The sequence below is a fragment of the Dipodomys merriami genome, unplaced genomic scaffold (assembly GCF_024711535.1).
Source record: "Dipodomys merriami isolate MVZ:Mamm:240054 unplaced genomic scaffold, mDipMer1.0.p SCAF_19, whole genome shotgun sequence".
NCBI classification, from domain to species: Eukaryota; Metazoa; Chordata; class Mammalia; order Rodentia; family Heteromyidae; genus Dipodomys; species Dipodomys merriami.
In genome coordinates this window covers 14,091,121-14,111,833 of record NW_027203270.1, presented here as the reverse complement: position 1 = coordinate 14,111,833, position 20,713 = coordinate 14,091,121, and the positions used below count along the sequence as shown (strand labels likewise).

General features: G+C 40.8%; 1 protein-coding gene across 1 annotated transcript in view; it reads right to left on the bottom strand.

Moving 5' to 3' along the window:
• The window catches only part of Nsrp1 (nuclear speckle splicing regulatory protein 1), a 42,353-nt gene extending 24,734 nt beyond the window's left edge, over nucleotides 1-17,619 (bottom strand). Inside the window, exons 1-2 of the mRNA XM_070027395.1 lie at nucleotides 17,529-17,619; nucleotides 16,247-16,340 (exon numbers count right to left, since the gene is read on the bottom strand). Coding sequence (XP_069883496.1) covers nucleotides 16,247-16,340; nucleotides 17,529-17,548 — 114 coding nt within the window. The 5' untranslated portion in view covers nucleotides 17,549-17,619. The remainder of the gene's footprint in view (nucleotides 1-16,246; nucleotides 16,341-17,528) is intronic.
• Nucleotides 17,620-20,713: the final 3,094 nt, after the last annotated feature.

The window sequence follows — 20,713 nt, the reverse complement described above, 5'->3', positions numbered from 1 at the left end:
AAAACCATTTAGTATAATTTTAGAAATATATATGCCCCCCATATATATATACACAAATATATATATATGTATGTATATATCATCACAGTATGTTTCAAGGGGAATGAGAAGCCAAGTGTGGTGGTTCATGCCTGTAATCTTAGCTACTCAAGAGATGAAGACTAGGAGGATTAGAGTTGGAAGCTAGTCCGGGCAAAAAATTTCAATAACCTCCATCTCAACTAATAGTTGGGCATAGTGGTACATGCCTGCCATCCTAACTACACAAGATAAATAGGAGGATCATAGTCTAATACAGCTTTAACATAAATGTGAACCCCATACCATTAACAAGTAAAACAAAACAGGCAAGAAGCATGACTCCAGTGGCATAGCATAAGGCTCTAGTAACATCAGAAAAGGGAAAAGGGATAAAAGAGAACATCAAGGTTGAAGAGAAAAATTAGTAAAACAAGGAAAGTCTTTGAAGGCTAATGATCTTTGAAAAGTTTAACAACTCTGTATGTGTGTCAAAAAGGAAGTATGCTTCACGTGTATTAGTTTTCTCCTTTGCTGAAGCAATATTAGTTCCAGAGAGCAAACAGATGTCTCTATATGGACATACAAGGATGTGTATTCAAAGAAATAATTCCAAAGTAAGAATCTCACCTGCCTGTTGTAAGATGGAAGGATATGGCAAAAACGGAAGGTGCATAATAGGTATGTATAAAAAGGGCAGTTTGGAATTGCTTATAGGGGAAAAAGTCATTTTCTTAACAGTCATAAATGATTAAAAAAAAATCTTTGCCATATGGTTTCATATGGTGTTTTATCAGCCAAAACTAGTGGTAAAAAAAAACAAACAACAGATCTTCTAATTATTCTTTAATTCACCATCAAGAAGAAAAATCCTGTAAGTTTATTTTGTTAAAAATTTATGTTCAAAAGAAACATAATTACCCATGTTGGCCAACAACCAACATCCGTAGAATAAAGAATCAAAGGTCTTATAATCCTTCCTTCTCAGGCCAAATTTTAATGAAATACATTTGGTAAATTTTTTTCCCTCAAAAGACAAGCAATAGTTTGGCACCTAATATTTAATCACAATGACCAAGTCAGGTGTGTAGTGTCCCCAGTACAGACTTTATTAGAGTTTTGTTACAAATACACAATCTCTTGACACTAAGATGTAGTTCTTGCAGATAAAGCCCAGAGGCAGGAAATGAATCTCCTCCCAAATGCTGCTTCTTATCTTTAAAGTAACCTCAAATTATTACTAAACTAATAAAGTAATTTTGTTTCTGAAAGTGATCTGATCTATTTTATTTTGAGCTTTTGATAAATCCAAGAGTGAGATGGAGGATTATTACTTTTTGTCTGACTATACATACTGGAACATAAAAATAAGACTTTTAAAAATGATTTTTATGGTAAAGCTGGACTAAGCAATATCAAAACCTGTCAGTATATTAAGTTGTGTGTGGGTTTGGAAAAGTAGAAAACTGATTTTGTCATTTAACCTAACCAATTCATAGGTAAAGCTTTTACTATCTTCTAATTAGAAACTGTCAGTTAAGTAAGATGAGTAAAAGATATGACTATATGCAAACCAATAAATCAATAACTCAAAAATTTAACTTTTGAATATTGTTTATGGAATATTTCTAATATGATTCCTAGCCAATGCTACAACCCAACCTAGAAATCAGAATTCTACAAAAAAAGTCACAAAACCTAGGCTATTAAACATTACTAATAAACACAGTGGGATGGAGACAGCACAGGAAACTTTCAGATAACTAATGATTAATGACAATAGTTATAGTACACAGAGAAAATATTATTGAAGTAATATATGATTTATTGTACTTCTATGGATTGTGCATATATTAGACACTTAATAGTATATACTTTTTTTTTTTTTTTTTTTACAGTCTTAGGGCTTGAACTCTGGGCCTGGGCACTGTACCTGGGCTTCTTTTGCTCAAGGCTAGTACTCTACCACTTGAGCCACAGCACTAACTTCCGGCCTTTTCTGTTTATGTGGTACTGAAGAATTGAACCCAGGGCTTCATGCATGCTAGGCAAGTACTCTACCAGCAAGCTACATTACCAACCCAATAGTATATACTATTTTAATTTTTAAAGTAAGCTTTATTTTTTTCTCAATGTGAAAGACTAAGAGAGAGTAAACAATTTGCCTAATATATTAAAGTTAGGAAACCCAAACTGAAAGCTCTGGTACAAGATGACAAATTAGCACATACTGCAGCCCCCTTCTTCTAAACTCTTGAAATGACAGATAAGAATTCTATAATCATAACAGAAAATAAGGGATATTCTCAGTGAACTGGAATCTTGAAGAAGACAGAAGGCAAATCAATCCACTCACTGAGGCTAAATGATAGAAAAGACAGGAATGGGCCTGGCAGATAGCTCAAGTCTATAATCCTATCTACTTAGGAATTAGGGATTAGGAGGATCCAGGTTCTAGGTCAGCCAGACAGAAAGTCAGCAAGATCCAACTCAACAAATAAAAGCTGGGAATGTTAGTATACACCTGTCATCTGAGCTATGCAAGAAGCATAAATAGGAAGATTGTGGTCCAAACTGGCCTACGCAAAATAGACCCTGTTAAAAAAATAACAAAAGGAAGGGGGGCTAGGGGCAGGAATCAAATGATATAGCAGCTATCTGGCAAGTACAAGGTCCTGAGTTCAAAATCCAGCAAACCTCTTCACCCTCAATCACGCATCAAAATAGCAGGAAAGGTACCAAGGGTACATAAGGATATAAGACAGATTAGTTGGGGATTTCACAAAAAAAAAAAAAAAAAAAAAGTAGCAATGTAGATGTGGATCGACACATACTGCTTTCTTTGGGGGAGGAAAATAGAAATCTCATCTCTGTCTTAGCTGGAAATAGTGAACACAGTAATGTCAGATGATTGGCTTGTGGACAGGAAGAGCTGGAATTCTGCTTAGGTGGGCTGCAGTAACCAAGCTCAATAACAAGTTCCAAGCCTTCTCTATAAGTAGGAAACAGTAACAAACACAGCTGAGGCACATTTTTGTTTGTGATAGTATTGCTATGTGGCCCAAGCAGGCCTCAGATCTTGGTTTCCCAAGTGCTGGGATCAGATTCATATGCCACCACATACAGATTGCCCAGGTCTTAAATACAGAAATGAACAAAACAAAAATGGTTGATTATTTGTTGAACATCTAGAAAACAAAGGAGCTATAAAACTCAACTAAATTAATCTCTTGGTGATAACAGTTTTGTATCCATTAAAAAACACATTAAAAACACATTAAAGAGGCTGGGAAGGTGGCTCAGTGGTAAACCGCTTGCCTTGCATGCATGAGGCCCTGGGTTCAATTCCTCAGCACCACATAAGCAAAAAGAAAAAAGCGGGAAGTGGCGCTGTGGCTCAAGTGCTAGCCTTGAGCTGAAGAGCTGAGGGACAGCTCCCAGGCCCAGAATTCAGGCCCCATGACCGGACCCTACCCCCCCCAAAAAAAACACACATTAAAGCTTACAATATTATCAATGAAATAAACTGAATTTAAATTATTAGTGAATCGAAAGATGGAAATCAAGAATTCTCTCAGAATGCACGAGAAAAATATAGAAAATTAAGAGACATAGGGAAATATTCACACCGATACAAAAGCTACCTAACAGGAACTACAAAGGGCAGAGTAGAATAGAAGGAAGAAACTCTCAGAGTAGCAAAAGAAAATAGCCATGAGGTAGAAGAAGCTTTGAGTCCTACTAAATGCTAAAGCATTTCATTCACATAGTGGTGAAATTTCAAAATTTTAAAGACAAAGAAAAATCTTGCACCTGGTGAAATGTATCGGGAGTACATATTTACAAATATGAATCAAACTGATAATACATCCCTTTTTTTGACAGTAGCAGATATAAAAGGAAAAAACAAAGTATTGTTTTAAAGTGCTGGAGGAACCAGGCACATATGGCTTATGACTGTAATCCTATTCATGAGACTGAGTTCTGAGTATATGTTTGAAGCCAGTCTGGGTAGGAAAGTCCATGAAACTCATAACCATTACCAAAAAGGCTAGAAGTGGAGTTATGGCTCAAGTGGTAAAGTACCAGCTTTGAGCAAAGGAAAAAAAAAGCAAAACAGAGTCTAGGCCACAAATTTAAGCCTTAGGACCAGCACACACACAAAAAAGTATTGGGAGGAAAATAATTTTAAACATGCAATTCTGTATGTAGCCAAACTACATTTCAACTGTGAAGGCAAAGTAAAGACATGCAGATGATGGGCAAGAAGTCTAAGATAACCACTCAGAAAAAATCTCTAAAAGGAAGACTATGCTGAACGCTACTGGCTCATACATGTAATCCTAGCTACTAAGAAGGCTGAAATCTGAGGCTGGCATTTGGCCAGTTGGAACAGGAAAGTACTTGAGAATCATCTTCAATTACCAACCAAAGAAAAAAAAAAGCTGCAAGTAGAGCTATGTGGCTCATGTGGTAGAGCACCAGCCTTGAGCGAAAAAGCTAAGGGACAATGCTCAGGCCCTGAGTTCAAGCCTTAGTATTGGCATGCACATGGGAGTACATGTGCATGCACGCACACACACATGCATACAAAACGTAATAAAGTAAAACACAGCCAAGCACTGGTGGCTCACACCTGTAATCCTAGCTAGTCAGGAAGCTGAGATCTGAGGATCATTGTTCAAAGCCAGCCCAGGAGGAAAGTCCATGAGACTATTATCTCCAATAAACCACCAGAAAACCAGAAGTGGCACTATGGCCCAAGTGGTAGAGCACTAGCCTTGAGGTAAGAGCTCAGGAACAGTGCCCAGGCCCAATGTTCAAGCCCCAGGACAGATAAATAAATAAATAAATAAATAAATAAATAAATAAATAAATAAATAAATAAAGCATAAACGAGGAAGACTTGAGAATACAGAAATTCAATTATGTAAGACAATGGAGGAGGAGGCAGGAAGCAATATTTGCAAATCAATAAAACTAAAAGGATAAATGTGAATATCAAACTATTTAAAAATAATAGCCACAACTAAAATTTCAAATCTCAGAAACAGCAGGGGAGGAGAAGAGATAAGGTAGTGGTAAGTAGAAACAGATTATAAAGTTCTTGGCTTGTAAGGGAGTATACAAATATTCTAAATACTGTTAGAATAATTTATTATTGTGCTGACATTTTAAGAGCAAACATTGTATTACAACATTGTTATATAATTTACATTATGTATTTAAATAAAACTTCCATGGGGCTGGGAAGGTGGCTCAGTGGTAGAGAACTTGCCTTGCATGCCTGAGGCCCTGGGTTCGATTCCTCAGTACAACATAAGCAAAAAGAAAAAAGCTGGAAGTGGCGCTGTGGCTCAAGTGGTAGAGCGCTAGCCTTGAGCTGAAGAGCTGAGGGACAGCGCCCAGGCCCAGAGTTCAGGCCCCACAACTGGACCCCCCCCCAAAAAAAACATAAATAAATAAATAAATAAAACTTCCAGAGAGGGGTAAATGGAACCACTACCATCATCATAACAAAGACTAATACAACAAATAGAACAAAAGGGAAAATAGGAAATAAAGGTAAATATGAAGCCACACACCAGGCTATAATCTTGAAGATCTGATAATCAAAGCTGGAAACCAGCCCCAGCAGATAAATCTAAAAGATTCTTATTTCCCATTAACCAGTAAAACACCTGAAGTGGAGATATGTCTCAAGCAGTAAAGCGCCAACCCTGACAAAAAAACTCAAACTCAAGTCTCAGAGTTAAAGACCTAGTACCCGGGCATGCCTGCATGCACACATACGTGCACACATACACATACAAGTACACACACAGATAATCAAAGTCAGCAAGGTAAACAGGTTTTATAAGACAAGAAAAAGTCCAAATATAGCATAATTACTAACTTAAAAGGCAAGAAATAGAGCTATATCCAAGAAACCCAGAACACTAATTACAGAATGGATGGATTCAGAATAGCTGAAACTGAGATGAAGCAACCCCAATAATAATAGGCTAAAAGGATAGGAAGTAGAGTCATACTAACTTAAACAGAATATAAATCAAAGCAAAAAAGACAGACAGGTGCTCTAAGCAAGAGCACAAAGCTGAGTTCAAGCCCCAGTACTGGCACCAAAAAATAAATAAAAATTAAAAAATAAAGGAAAAATCTCAGGAAAGATAAGTGTCTCACAATTTTCCTGTCTGGGCTGGCTTGGAAGTGTGATCTTCAGATCTCAGCTTGTAGAATAGCTAGGATTACAGGTGTAAGCCTCCGACACTAAGCTCCAGAGACTGTTATCTCCAATTAATCACCAAAAAAGCCAAAAGTGGAGTTGTGGCTCAAGTGGTAGAGTGCTAATCTTGAGCAAAAAACCTCTGGGACAGTGACTAAGCTTTGAGTTCAAGCCCCAGGACTGGTACGTGTGCGTGTGCGCGCACACACACACGCACACACACATGCACACGCACACGCACACATGCACACACAATAAGACAATCATGACAAATGAATAAATGACCAGACATACATATGCACAAACATATATACCCATTCGTATGTATATAAATGCTTATCACAGTGAATCTTTGTATAGTACTTGAAGAAAAAAGACACTAATTTCAAACATACATGAATCAGTCACAAAATATGATTATGGAAATGTCAAGAGATTACAAAAAAGAGAAGCCATAAAAGCCATGTTTATAAAATGCATTAGGATCGTTACCAAGTTAGAGATAGATTTATCTACACATTGGAAAAAAAATTCTAAATTACTTTTATACTAAAATACAATGATCAAAACAATTAGAACTGCTCTTTAAAACTATACAATGAAGTCACTAAATAAGCCCTATGGCATGCAGAAAAATTTTACCATTAAATTTAGAAAAAAACCTAAATGAAAAATTTAAGAGACCTGAAGGTCAAAAGAGTATAAAAAGCCAAGTGTGATGGTGCATGCCTCTATTCTCAATTCCTCAAGAGATGGAGGTAGGAACATCACAGTTCAATCCCAGCCCAAGCAGTTAGTATGAAGCACTATATGAAAAACAAACTAAAAGCAAAATTATTTGAGTCAAGCCTCAAATGGATCCTAGAGACCTCGAGTTCAGTTTCCAGTACAAGAAAGAAGGGGAAGAAAGGGAAAGGGGAAAAGGGAAAATAGGAAAAGGAGGGTTATGTTACACTTAACTATGTTTTAAAGCTAAAAAACATAGAGCCTTTCATGAATCGGAACATAATCCAGGGTATACATGCTACCAAAGTGAGTCACATTCCTTTTTTTTTTTTTTCTTTTTTGGTTGGTTATGGGGCTTGAACTCTGGGCCTGGGCACTATACCTCAGCTTTTCAGCTCAAGGCTAGTGCTCTACCACTTGAGCCACAGCGCCACTTCCAGTTTTCTAGTGGTTAATTGGAGATAAGAGTCTCATAGGCCGGGCGCCGGTGGCTCACCCCTATAATCCTAGCTACTCAGGAGGCTGAAATCTGAGGATCACAGTTCAAAGCCAGCCGGGGCAGGAAAGTCTGTGAGAGTCACTGGCACCCAGCCTTACCACATTCTTATAAAAAACAAAACAAAAAACCAAGTGTACTTACAGAAAAATTAGCAAGAATGAATGTTTATATTTGAGAATATGAGTAAAAAAAGGCAAAACAACCCACAAAATGGCTTGGTATTAGTCTAAAATGCTCCAAAATCTGAAACATTTTAAGTGCTGGTATGTTGCACAGTGGAAAATTCTTCACCTGATCTTAAAGGATTGCAATAAAAATGCAGGTTATTTAAAAATACTGTATAAAGTAACTTTAACTATGTATTAAAGGTACAAGAAATATAGATGTTTTATGCTTACATTTGGGTCCCATCCCATAAACATCTGAATATCCATACAAATGTTCTAAAAAGTAAGATCTAAATCACCTCTGGTCCCAAGTATTTTGGAAAAATACAGTACTTGGCACTTTGGATAAAAAATATTCAACCTATATAATGAATTTTTTTTCTTTTTTTGGTTGTGGGGCTTGAACTCTGGGCTTAGACGCTGTCTGTGTGCTCTTCAGCTCAAGGCTAGCACTCTACCACTTGAGCCACAGCACCACTTCTAGTTTTTTGGTAGTTAACTGGAGATAAGAGTCTCATGGGGAATTTCCTGCCTGGGCTGGCTTTGAACCACGATCCTCAGATCTCAGTCTCCCGAGTAGCTGGGATTACAGGCATGAGCCACTGGTGCCTGGCCATAATGAAATATTTTTTTACTTTGCAGACATCAAAAAGATCTTGGCAACAACTCTCAGAGCTCTCCATGATACTAGAGAGTCATTGTAGAGGTGAGAAAAAGAGGGAGAGCTAAATCAGCATCAAATAATAACATATGACAAGTACAAACTGGGTACTGGTGGCTCACTCCTGGAATTCTACTACTTAGTAGATTGAGATCTGAAGACTGTGGTTCTAAGCCAGTCTAGGCAGGAAAGTCCATGAGACTTATCTCTAACTAACCATCAAAAAGCCAGAAGTAGAGCTGTGGCTATGCCTGAGCCCTGCACACAAAAAAAGCTAAGGGACAGTGCCCAGGCCCTAAGTTCAAGTCTCAGCACTTGCACAAAAATTTTTAGACAAAGAAAACTACAGGTCAGTAGGACTTAACAGCAAATACTTATACCATATATGAAAATCAACTCAAACTGTATTAAAGGCTAAAACTACCAAAGTCCTTGAAAAACACAGGAGAAAAACCTTAATGACACAGGATTTGTCAATGTTTTTTTGGCTATGACACCACAAGCAAAGAAAAAATAGGTAACTAGTACTTGACTAAAATTAGATTATTTTTTGTTGCTAATACTGGGGCTTGAAGTCAGGTCCTTCTACTTTCACCAGACTTTTTTTAGTCAAGGCTAGTGCTTTACTACTTGAGCTACAGCTCTATTTTTTGGCATTTTGGTAGTAATTGGAGATAAGAGTCTCACAGATTTTTTTGGGGGGGGAGGGGGGTTCCGGTCGTGGGGCCTGAACTCTGGGCCTGGGTGCTGTTCCTCAGCTCTTCAGCTCAAAGCTAGCGCTCTACCACTTGAGCCACAGCGCCACTTCCATCTTTTTTCTTTTTGCTGAGGAATCAAACCCAGGGACTCAGGCATGCAAGGCAAGCGCTCTACCGCTGAGCCACCTTCCCAGCCCCTCTCACAGATTTTTCTGCCTATGATTGGTTTTGGACTGTTATCCTCAGATCTCAGCCTCCATGAATAGCTAGGGTCACAGGTATGAGCCACAAGTGCCTGGCTAACTTAAGATACTATTTAATACGTCAAAAGGATATTATCATTAGAGTGAAAAAGCAATCCACAGAATGAAAGAAAATATGCGTAAATTTTATTCCTGAGACTGGACTCCAGAATAAAGAGCTACAACTAAAGGGGAAGAAAAAGGCAAAAAACTTGAAAATATTTCTCCAAAGATGACACACTAATGGCCAATAAACACATGAAAAAGTTCAGTATCATTAGTCATTAGAGAAATGCATATTAAAACTACAATGAGGGGCTGGGAAGGTGGCTCAGTGGTAGAGCGCTTGCCTTGCATGCATGAGGCCCTGGGTTCAATTCCTCAGCACCACATAAGAAAAAGCAAAAAGCCGGAAGTGGCGCTGTGGCTCAAGTGGTAGAGCACTAGCCTTGAGCTGAAGAGTTGAGGGACAGCTCCCAGGCCCAGAGTTCAGGCCCCATGACGGGACCTCCCCCTCCACCCCCCCAAAAAAGAACTATTTATTCAATCACAAAGAAAATGGATGGAACTGGAAGTGGTAAGCAAAATAAGACAAATATTGCATTTTCCACCTTCACTTTTGGAATCTACACTTTAAAAAGGAAAAGAGGAAGGCATGAATGTAAAAGAGGACTCTGGAAATCAGAATATCCACATTTATAAGATCATGTGTTTTTTGATACATACACAAAGGCCCTGAGTTCAATCCATTTCAAAGCCCTTGTCATCTGAGTGTCCCAATTTGACAGCTCACTTTGTCCTATTTTACATTTCTTAAATAGCTAAATTAATTCTGATAATCTTTAAAAAAAACTAATCAAAAGTTCTGTTAGCACTCTACCACTTGAGCCACAGCCACAGCTTTTTCCTGCTCAGGCTGTCTTTGAATCATGATCCTCAGACCTCAGCCTCTTGAGTAGCTAAGATTACAGGTGTGAGTCACTGGCACTGGGCCTATTTTTCTATTAAACTAAATATAAGCACATAGAAAATAAAACTTGTATAGTAGGGCCCCCTCTGCTGGACTATTGGAAATAAAAGAAGGATCTAAAAATACAGGTTCTCAATTGCTTCTGCTGAACTGCTTTTTTGTTGTTTCTATTTTAAGCTTTGCTTCACAACAGTTCTCTACAGGTATAGCAAATGTGTATCAAAAGAATTTACATAGAGGGAAGAGGTTACACTGTTCAACAAGAAATGTACTTGTTACCTGACTTGTGTAACTGTAACCCCTCTATACATCACTTTTACAATTGAAATAAAGGAATTATGAAGTACCTTTCCCTGTATTTTCCAAAGCACTCATAATTTATTGTTGCTTAAATTGGTTATAAAAAGATACACTGTTTTTTTTTTTAACATTAAGAGTCTTTAAGCACCACTTCTTGCATTAGTGGATAGGAAATGTTTCTTTCTCCATACTTTAACCCTATTATACTAAAATAAATTCTTACTAGTCTTTAAATTAACATTTACACCTCACAAATATTTAAACAATGTATTTGAATAAAAGATTTCTCAGTTACTAGGAAAGCTAGGACTCATCAGATTTTTTTTTTTATAGCTAAGTAAATTATGCTAAACAAGGTTTGTTGTTCTGGATTTTGCCTTTCTTGTGTACTGATATTGGGGCGTGCACTCAGGGCCTCACTCAAAACTGGCACTCTACCACTTGAGCTGTAACTACATATTTGGTTTTACTGATTAACTGGAAATAAGAGTCTCACAGATTTTTCCTGCCCAGGTTGGCTTTAAATCATGACCCTCAGATCTCATCCTCCTGAGAAGCTATGATTACAACAGCACCCAGCTATGCATCTCAAAATAATAACCTTGCATTACGATTAAGGATGAAACATTCTGGGATAGAGGTATGGTAAAGTAGCAGAACATTTTCCCAGAATTCTTGAGATCTCCAGCACTGGGGAGCAGGATGAAATCTAAGAATGTTTTATTTTTATTTATTTTATTTTGGGGTCCGGTCGTGGGGCCTGAACTCTGGGCCTGGGCACTGTCCCTGAGCTCTTCAGCTCAAGGCTAGCATTCTACCACTTGAGCCACAGCTCCACTTCTGGCTTTTTTCTTTTTGCTTATGTGGTGCTGAGGAATCAAACCCAGGGCCTCATGCATGCAAGGCAAGCGCTCTACCACTGAGCCACCTTCCTAGCCCCCTAAGAATGTTTTTAAAAAAACACAACAAAAAACCCTGTTGGAGCTGAGAATGTGGCTTAGTGGTAGAGGGCTTGCCTATCGTGCATAAAGTCCTGGGTTCAATTCCTCAGTAGCACATAAACAGAAAAAGCTGGAAGTGGCACTGTGGCTCAGGTGGTAGAGTGCTAGCTTTGAGCAAAACCAGCTCAGGGGGGCTGGGAAGGTGGCTCAGTGGTAGAGTGCTTGCCTCACATGCATGAGGCCCTGGGTTCGATTCCTCAGCACCACATAAGCAGAAAAAAACGGAAAAGGTGCTGTGCCTCCAGTGGTAGAGCACTAGCCTTGAGCTGAAGAGCTGAGGGAAAGTGCCCAGGCCCAGAGTTCAGGTCCCATGACCGGCAAACACCCCCCCCCCCAAAAAAAAAACCCAACTCAGGGACAGTGCCCAGGCTCTGAGTTCAAGCCCCAGGAATGATAATTTTTTTTAAAAAGTGTCTAGCTGGTTGCTAGTGGCTCAGGCCTGTAATCGTAGATACTCAGGAGGCTGAGCGTTTGAGGATTGAGGTTCAAAGCCAACCTAGCCAGGAAAAGTCCCTGAGACTCTTATCTCCAATGAACCACTAGAAAACTGGCACTGTGGCTTAGGTGGTAGAGTGCTCATCTTGAGCTGAAGAGCACAGGGACAGCGCCCAGGCCCCAAATTCAAGCCCCACAACCATTAAAAAAGAAAAAAAAAGTATCTACTTCTCCACTATTCTGAAAGAAGTAGACTATGTATCAATTTGCTTCCTCTTTATCATATACTAACTTTCTTAGTAACTTAGACTAGAAATCCTTGAATATTCAACCCATCTTTCCTGTATATCCAGCTAACTTCTGAGTTATTTCTTTATCTTTTCTATTTGTCCTGATTCCCACCAGTATCACTGTAGTTAAAACTCTCATCTCTTATCTGTACTTTAAAACTTTTTGTTGGCAATCCTAGGGTTTCAATTCATGGCCTTGAACTTGCTAGGTTGATGCTCCACCACTTAAACCACACCTCCAGCTCTGCTTTTTGATGGTTATTTTGTGCTGAAACTGGTCTCAAACCTTGATCCTCCAGATCTTAGCCTCCTGAGTAGCTAAGATTACAGGTGTGAACCAACAACATCAGAATTATAGAAGACTTTTAATAAGCATCTCAATTTTAAGCCCTTCTTCACTCCGACTACCCTTCCATTTTGTATTTTGAGACAGGGTCTCACTATGTAGCCCAGGCTGGCCTCAAAATCTCAATTCTCCAGCCTCAGCCTTGTTTCTCTCCTTTGTGCTTTACAATTCAGGGGTTACTGATACTCTTGGAAGGCTCAGAATGAGAGGACTGTGGTTCAAGGCCAGTCTGGGTAGAAAAGTTTGAAAGATCCCCTAAAATCCAGAAGTGGGCACAGTGGTGCTTGCCTGTCATCTTAAACTATGTGAGAGAATGAGATTGGGAGGACTGGAGCTTTAGGTCAGCTTTGGCAGAAAACCATGTAAGACGCCGTGTCTGCAGGAGGAGGGAAAAGAGGGGGGAAGTTGGATGTGATGGTGTATGCCTATCAACTATGGGAAACAAGGATAGATCAAGATTCAGGCAGGCACTAAAATGCTACTCCAAAAATAACCAGCCAAAAAAAAAACAAGACCAGAGGAGTAACTTAATGGGAGAGCACCTGCCTAGCAAGCACCAGGTCCTGAGTTCCAACTCTAGCACTGCCAAAAAAGTAATCAAATGATAATAAGGTGCCAGTGACTGATGCTCATAATCCTAGCTACTTGGGAGGCTAAGAACAGGAGAATTAAGATTCCAGACCAGCCCAGGCAGAAAAGTACATGAGATTCAATCCTCACAGAGGGAAACTGGAAATGGTAGGGGAGCATCAGTGATCCCAAGAAACCTAAAATAGGTAGAGTATGGCTCAGGTACACACCTGAGCAAAATTACCAGTGGAAAAATAAGTTTGGAGGTGAAGCTAAGCAGTATAACAAGTGAGAAGCCCTAAATTCAAACCCTGGTACCACTAAATGGCAGGTGGGAGTCTTTTGCCTCAGCCTCATTTCTTCTGTGCTTCACAATTCAAGAGTTATCTCTAAAGATACAAATGAGATTTTGCACCACTGAACTACTTTAAATATCTAGTTGAAATTTCGTACAAGGTAGTCCACAATCACACCAATCCATTTAAAAAAAAAAAAACAAACTCTTTTTTGCAACCATGTTTTTCTTAACACATTCCTCTCTAACCACCTTACTCCCTAAATTATGCTCATATACTACTCTATTTCTTGCTGTTCTCTTGCAGTTGAAGTTATCTTCACTCTTATCCTTTTCACTCATTTAAATCTAAACCAACCTGAAAAGCTGTTTAAATGCCTATTCCCACTTTTGCTTTCCTGTATTTAAGTGAATCCATTTATTCTCTGTATCCCATTAACATTTTGCAACTGTACTGAAATAAGGCAAGACAGAATAGGAATATCAGTTTTGGAATCAGGCATTGTAATTCTATTAAATGTACACTGCTGCTGCATCATTAAGTTTAAGTACTATTAAGCTGCTGACATGTGTACATAGTTCTCACAAACCTGTCGTAAAGGGACCACACAGAATAAAACAATTGGCTACAGTGACAAAAGTAATCGTGTCTGTGTGTGTGTGTATATGTGTGTGTGTGTGCATACGCACGCACCAATATATGGAGCTTGAACTCAAGGCCTCAAGCTCTTGCTTGTCTATGCTCAAAACTGGTGCTCTACTTCCAGCTTGGAGATATGTCTTGAGGATTTGTCTGCTCCAGCTAGCTTCAAACTTTGATCTTTACATCTCAGACTTCTGAGTATCTACTACAAGCATAAGCCACTAGTACTCTGCCAAAACTAAACAATTATTAACTTAAAGTAGGTATTAAATATTTACTGCCGAAACAACAACATATCAAGGAAAAAGTAAACACTCAACAAGAACTAGGAATATTTCTCAATATTCTATGTGAAAATATTTGAAATTTCTGTTAAAAAATGTTCAATATTCTATCTGAAAATATATGCCTATACAGTACTAGAGATTTAACTAACTAGTACCTTTGTTCATTTTTTTTTCGGATCTGGTCGTGAGGCCTGAGGCCTGAACTCTGGGCTTGGGCGCTGTCCCTCAGCTCTTCAGCTCAAGGCTAGCACTCTACCACTTGAGCCACAGCGCCACTTCTGGCTTTTTTCTTTTTGCTTATGTGGTGCTGAGGAATCGAACCCAGGGCCTCAAGCATGCAAGGTAAGCGAGCGCTCTACCACTGAGCCACCTTCCCAGCCCCCTTTGTTCATTTCTTATAATCAAACTATACTAATTTCTTTTCTTTTTGCTGGTCGTGGGGCCTGAACTCTGGGCCTGGGCGCTGTCCCTTAGCTCTTCAGCTCAAGGCTAGTGCTCTACCACTTGAGCCACAGTGCCACTTCCAACTTTTTCTGCTTATGTGGTACTGAGGAATCAAACCCAGGGCCTCATCATGCAAGGCAAGCACCCTACCATTGAGCTACCTTCCCAGCCCCTACTAATTTCTTCTATTCAATTTCTTTTTTCTTTTTTGGTGCCAGTCCTGGTGCTTAAACTCAAGGCCTGGGTGCTAGCCAAGATTGCAGGTTAAAGCCAGCCTTGGCAGGAAAGTCCACAGACTTTTTTTTTCTGTCCTTCAGCTCTTCAGCTCAAGGCTATCACTCTACCACTTGAGCCACAGAGCCACTTCTGGTTTTCTAAGTGGTTTATTAGAGATAAGAGTCTCATGGACTTTTCCTGCTCAGGCTGGCTGGCTTTGAACCGAGATCCTCAGATCTCAGCCTCCAGAGCTGCTAGAATTACAAGCATGAGCCAGCAGCGCCAAGCTCAAGACTCTGATCTCCAATTAATAATCAGAAAATTGAAGTAGTGCTGTAGCTCAAAGTGATAGAGGATTAGCCTCTATCACTTAGTGCTCAAGGACCAGCCAGGCCCAGGATTCAAAGGACAGGACCAGCTTAAAAAAGACAATCAAACCCTGTTACAGGGTCATACTAGCAGAAGTGGCAAAACTTTTCCCTGATAAGGCCCTTAGGATGTTTATATGATCATTTTCAGGCCGAACAAAAATTATCAATACAGCCACAGGGAACAAAGGCAGTCAAAAAGAAGCATTATGTATATGTCTCAACTGGTTTTGCATGCTCCATATGAACTGACAGGGTTGGAAACCTGTTCTAGAACATAGTTAATTAACTAGAAACTACTTTGCTAAGAAAATGGTAATACCTTAATAATTTAATCCTAGGGATCTTTACATTAACAAATTTGTTACACCAGTATTAGTTGTCTGAAAAGACTGTGTAAATAATGAAATGTAACTTAAAAAAAAACCCGTATAGGGGCTGGGAAGGTGGCTCTGTGGAAGAACGCTTGCCTTGCATGCATGAGGCCCTGGGTTCGATTTCTCAGCACCACATAAGCAAAAACAAAAAAGCCGGAAGTGGCGCTGTGGCTCAAGTGGTAGAGTGCTAGCCTTGAGCTGAAGAGCTGAGGGACAGTGCCCAGGCCCAGAGTTCAGACCCCATGACCGGACCAAAAAAAAAAACAAAACAAAAACAAAAACAAAAAAAGTATAAAACATTAAAGAACAGAGGAATTTTTCTATGAACATTCTTCTTGATGCAGAAAATTCTGTAAATTTTATTGGAAAAACACTGTATTAACAAAGGCAATAACACAAAAACACAAGGTCAATTCTAAAAGTTTTATATTTCCAATAATACAACAATAGAACACAGGTTCCCTTACCTCATCATCATCATCAGAATCATTCCCAAACACTGATGGTTTTTGCAAAACACGGTGTAACTGTTGTGTTTTCTTTGGCAAAATAAGCCCATACCTGCATATTTGTTTTTGAAATAGAAATCACACATTATCTTTAAATGTTAAAAAGACATCCACTACTTCTTCCAGATAAAGCTACCAAGTCAAAACAAGTCAAGTAGCCTATGAATTCATAACAGACTTCCTGAATTTTCAGTCACCTCAAAATTCAAATAGTTTTATAATTATTACTGATTTATTTTGTGGATATAGATCAAAACTCAAATACCATTTTTCACCAAGAACAGTCCATGAAGCGTTCAGAAATGTCTCAGATGGTAAAGTGACCGAAACGTTGTTCTTTTTTTAAAACACCCACTGGTGCAAAGCTTAGTTCCTCTCCCTTAAAAAACTGAAGTGCAAATTATCCACTTGGTTCAATCAGTCAAAACAACAGCTCGGCTCCCGCCCTGTATACTTACATCTGGTAAGAAATTATGAGATAATGTAACCCAAAACAAATTTTAAAAGATTAACTGAGAAATCCAAATAGCCAAATAGTTCCTAGTGAAGAGTTTTTATTAAGTTCACTTTTTTTTTTTTTTTTTGGTCTTAGAATATCTAAGAACCACCACATCAGATTCAACTCGTTGAGGGTCTCACGTTTTGGCCTTTAAGACATCACGGGGAAGCCTCATCAAAAGTTAGGGAGCGGATCAAGAACGTAGAGGATTTGTCTCTTTTGACGACAGCGTACACACCCCCAAAACGGCCTCTAAGCCTACCCCGTTCAGAGGCGTCTCATCACATTTCCTAAGAGATGAAGGGAGGGAGGAGGACAGAAGTGAGGCCTGGAGCCTCTGCCTGGGAGAACGAGGAAGGCCTCTAAGGTAACAAACAGCCATGTCTCTCTTCTCAGGGCCCCTGAGAGCAGCCAACCGGGGAGAAACTCAAGCGCGGGGTAGGAAGCAAGACTGAGGGGCCTCAGACCGAGCTTTTGGAAAATAGAAAAGTCTCGCTCTCTGCCCCTCAGCCTAACTTCCTTTCTTTCCTCACAAGTTTCTCCCTCAAACTTCAGACTTCCATCCTGGAAGGCGTCTGGGGGAGGGGAGCCTAGGTGGTTCGGGATCCTCGCCTGGTCCCGTCTCTCTCCCTGACGACAGAGCCCCTTCACTGGCAGCGCACTTTTAACTCCACAGTCAAAGACCACAGTGGCCGTGGCCTCTCATTCCCCAGCCTAACCCTAACTCCCCGCATCACTCACTGCCTGCCCGGAATCGCCATCTTGTTCCCGTCTCCGCTGAACGTGGCTGGCGCTTGACGTGATGTCGACGTCGATGTCGTCACGTAAAGTCTCGCGCGACTTTGAGCGGCGCGGAAGCGGCTCAGCTGTGAGCGTTGACGTGGAGCTGATACCGTCACACTCCCGGCGGCTGGGGCTTGTTTGGGTTTTGCTCCGGACCGGGCTGCCTAGCCGCGAGTGGGAAGAAAGGCGTGAGCGAAGGCTAGCCTGGTGGTTCGCGGAGTGTGTTCCGGGGATTTCCAGCGGCGGGGTCACCGGAGATAGGGTTATAATGGAAAATTCTTAAGTACACCCTCGCAGAACTGGAAACTTGGGGCGGGGGGGGGGGGAGTGGCAGAGCCTTGCAATGTCCTTGGGGGGGGCAGAGCCTTGCAATGACCTTTCTTTTCCTTTCCTCTTCCCCCCATCCTTTCCCTCCCCCTCCACTCTTCCTTTTCTCCTCCTCCCTCCCCTTCTCCCTCTCTCTTTCTGATGTTGGTCCTGGGACTTGAATTTAGGGCCTGGGCGCTTGTCCCTGCGGGTTCTTGTTTGTTTGTTTACTCACAGATCCTGCTTTTTAATGTTTAATTGGAGATAAGAGATTTAACTGCCCTGGCTGGCTTCAAACTGAATGAAATCCTCAGACCCCAGCCTCCTGAGTAGCTAGGATTGCAGGAGGGAATCACCAGCGCCCGGCCTCCAATATGTTTTGTTTTTGTCGGTTGTGGGCCTGAACTCTGGGCCTGGGCGCTGTCCCTCAGCTCTTCAACTCAAGGCGAGCGCTCTACCACTTGAGCTACAGCGTCACTTCCGGTTTTCTGGTGGTTTATTGGAGATTAGAGTCTCACGGACAGCAGGACACCGGTGGCTCACGCCTGTGATCCTAGCTTCTCAGGAGGCAGAGATCTGAGGATCGATCGCGGTTCAAAGCCAGCCCGGGCATAAGTACGTGAGACTCTTATCTCCAATCTAAAAAAACCACTAGAAAACTGGAAGTGCCGCTGTGGCTCAAGTGGTAGAGTGCTCGCCCTGAGTTGAAGAACTGAGGGACAGTGTCCAGGCCCAGAGTTCAAGCCCCATGACCGACCAAAAAAATAAAAAGTCTCACGGATTTAACTGCCCGGGCTGGCTTTGAACCATGATCCTCAGATCTCAGCTTCCTGAGTAGCTAGGATTACAGGCGTGAGCTACCGGCGCCCCGCTCCAATATGGTTTTTAATTTAGCCTTATCAATTTTGTTTTCCTTCTGAAACATTCAGTGTAACTGGCTGAGGGTGATTAAGCAGAAACAAAAATCAATGAGCTAATATAAGTAACTCATTAGGAGAAGATAAATTCCTAGAAATAATACTGCTCACCGTATCACTGGGTATAGTCATCAAGTTCAGATGTGATGTTCAGGCTAGTCCTGAGCAAATGATCCTCCTGTTTCAGCTAGTATGCAATGCCCAACCTAGTTTATATTTTTAAGTGGAGTCATCTGCACACCTAGCCATCTGTGCACCCACACACTGACTACACATTTCAAGTTATTCTTTGGACCACCCTAAGGGATGGGTTCAATTACAAAATAGAGAATGTTAAAAATCTTCATAACCTCATTTCATTTCTACCAGTTTGTTTTATGTGTTTTTCTTTCTTGGCCTTGCTGAAGAGAATCTTATAGTTTCCTACCTGGGCTAGCTTTGAATCACGAGCTGCTTTAGTAGTAGCATTCAGGCTTGAGTCACCAGTGCCCAGCCTTTTTTGCATGGTTATTTTGGATTAGTTTGGTTTTGGTTTTTTGTTTTGCCAGTCCTGGGGCTTGACCTCAGGGCCTGGCTGCCGTTGCTGAGCCTCTTTGTGCTCAAGGCTAGCGCTCTACCACTTGAGCCACAGGCCACTTCCTGCATGGTTATTTCGGAGATGGAATCTCACACTTTTCTTTGGTCTGACTTCAAACCTCTATCCTTTGAATCAGCCTCCTTGAGTAGCTAGGATTGTAGGCATGAACCACTGCACCCAGTTTATAGTTATTCCTGTATGTTTTTTCACTTTTTCTGGAGTGGAAAAGAAATTGGAGGACTGGAAGCATGGCTCCAGCAATGGAATGTCTTAACAAGTTGGAAGCTCTGATTTAAAACCTCCTCCTCGCCACCTCCACCCCCGATAACTGTTGATACCACACACGTAGATTTCAAAGAGAGAATTATGGTAAATACAGTTGAGGGTGTGTACTCTGTCTTTGGTTTCATTCATAAACTTTCTTATCTGGGCCTCAGTATGTACTAGTTTGTTTTGATGTTTCATTGGTCCTGAGGCTTGAACTCTGGGCCTAGGCACTGTCCCTGAGCTCCAGCTGAAGGCTAGTGCTCTACCATTTGAGCCACAGTGCCAATTCAGGTTTTCTGATGGTTAATTGGAGATAAGAAACTCATGGACTTTCCTGCCCAGGGTGGCTTTGAACCGTGATCCTCAGATCTCAACTTCTTGAGTAGCTAGGATTATAGGCATGAGCCACCAGCATCCAGCTTAGTATGTCCTAGTTTTTTTGTGACTTTTTATGTTGGTTGGTTGGAGGTACTGAAAATTCAACTCTGAGTCTTATGCTTGCTGAGCAAGTACTCAAGCACACCTCCAGCCCTTTTTGCTTTTTAGGTATTTTTCAGATAGGATCTTGAGCTTTTGCCTGGGCTGGCTGCAAACAGTGATGCTCCTACCTACCCCTCTCTGGTACTTGTAATTTCAAGCATTCCCCTACCACATACAGCCTAAGATTCTTTGTTGCAACAGCTTCACATATTCAGTACTCAAAGACCACATAGAGTCCCCCTTTTGGAGACTTCCCTGGAGCCTTACCAGTCCTGGTAACAGTGGGATTGGGAAATGCTGTGGTCTCACTAAACGTGTACTATAGCTTATGTTACTTTGCTTAAAATAAGAATAAGTTATAAAAATAATGCCCCTGCTCAGGGCTGTCTATCTTGCTTAATTAAAAAGAGTGAATGGGGGACTGGGAAGGTGGCTTAGTGGTAGAGTGCTTGCCTTGCATGAATGAGGCCCTGGGTTCAATTCCTCAGTACCACATATGCAGAAAAAGCGGGAAATGGAGCTGTGGCTCAAGTGGTAGAGCGCGAGTCTTGAGCTGAAGAGCTGAGGGACAGCGCCTAGTCCCAGAGTTCAGGCCC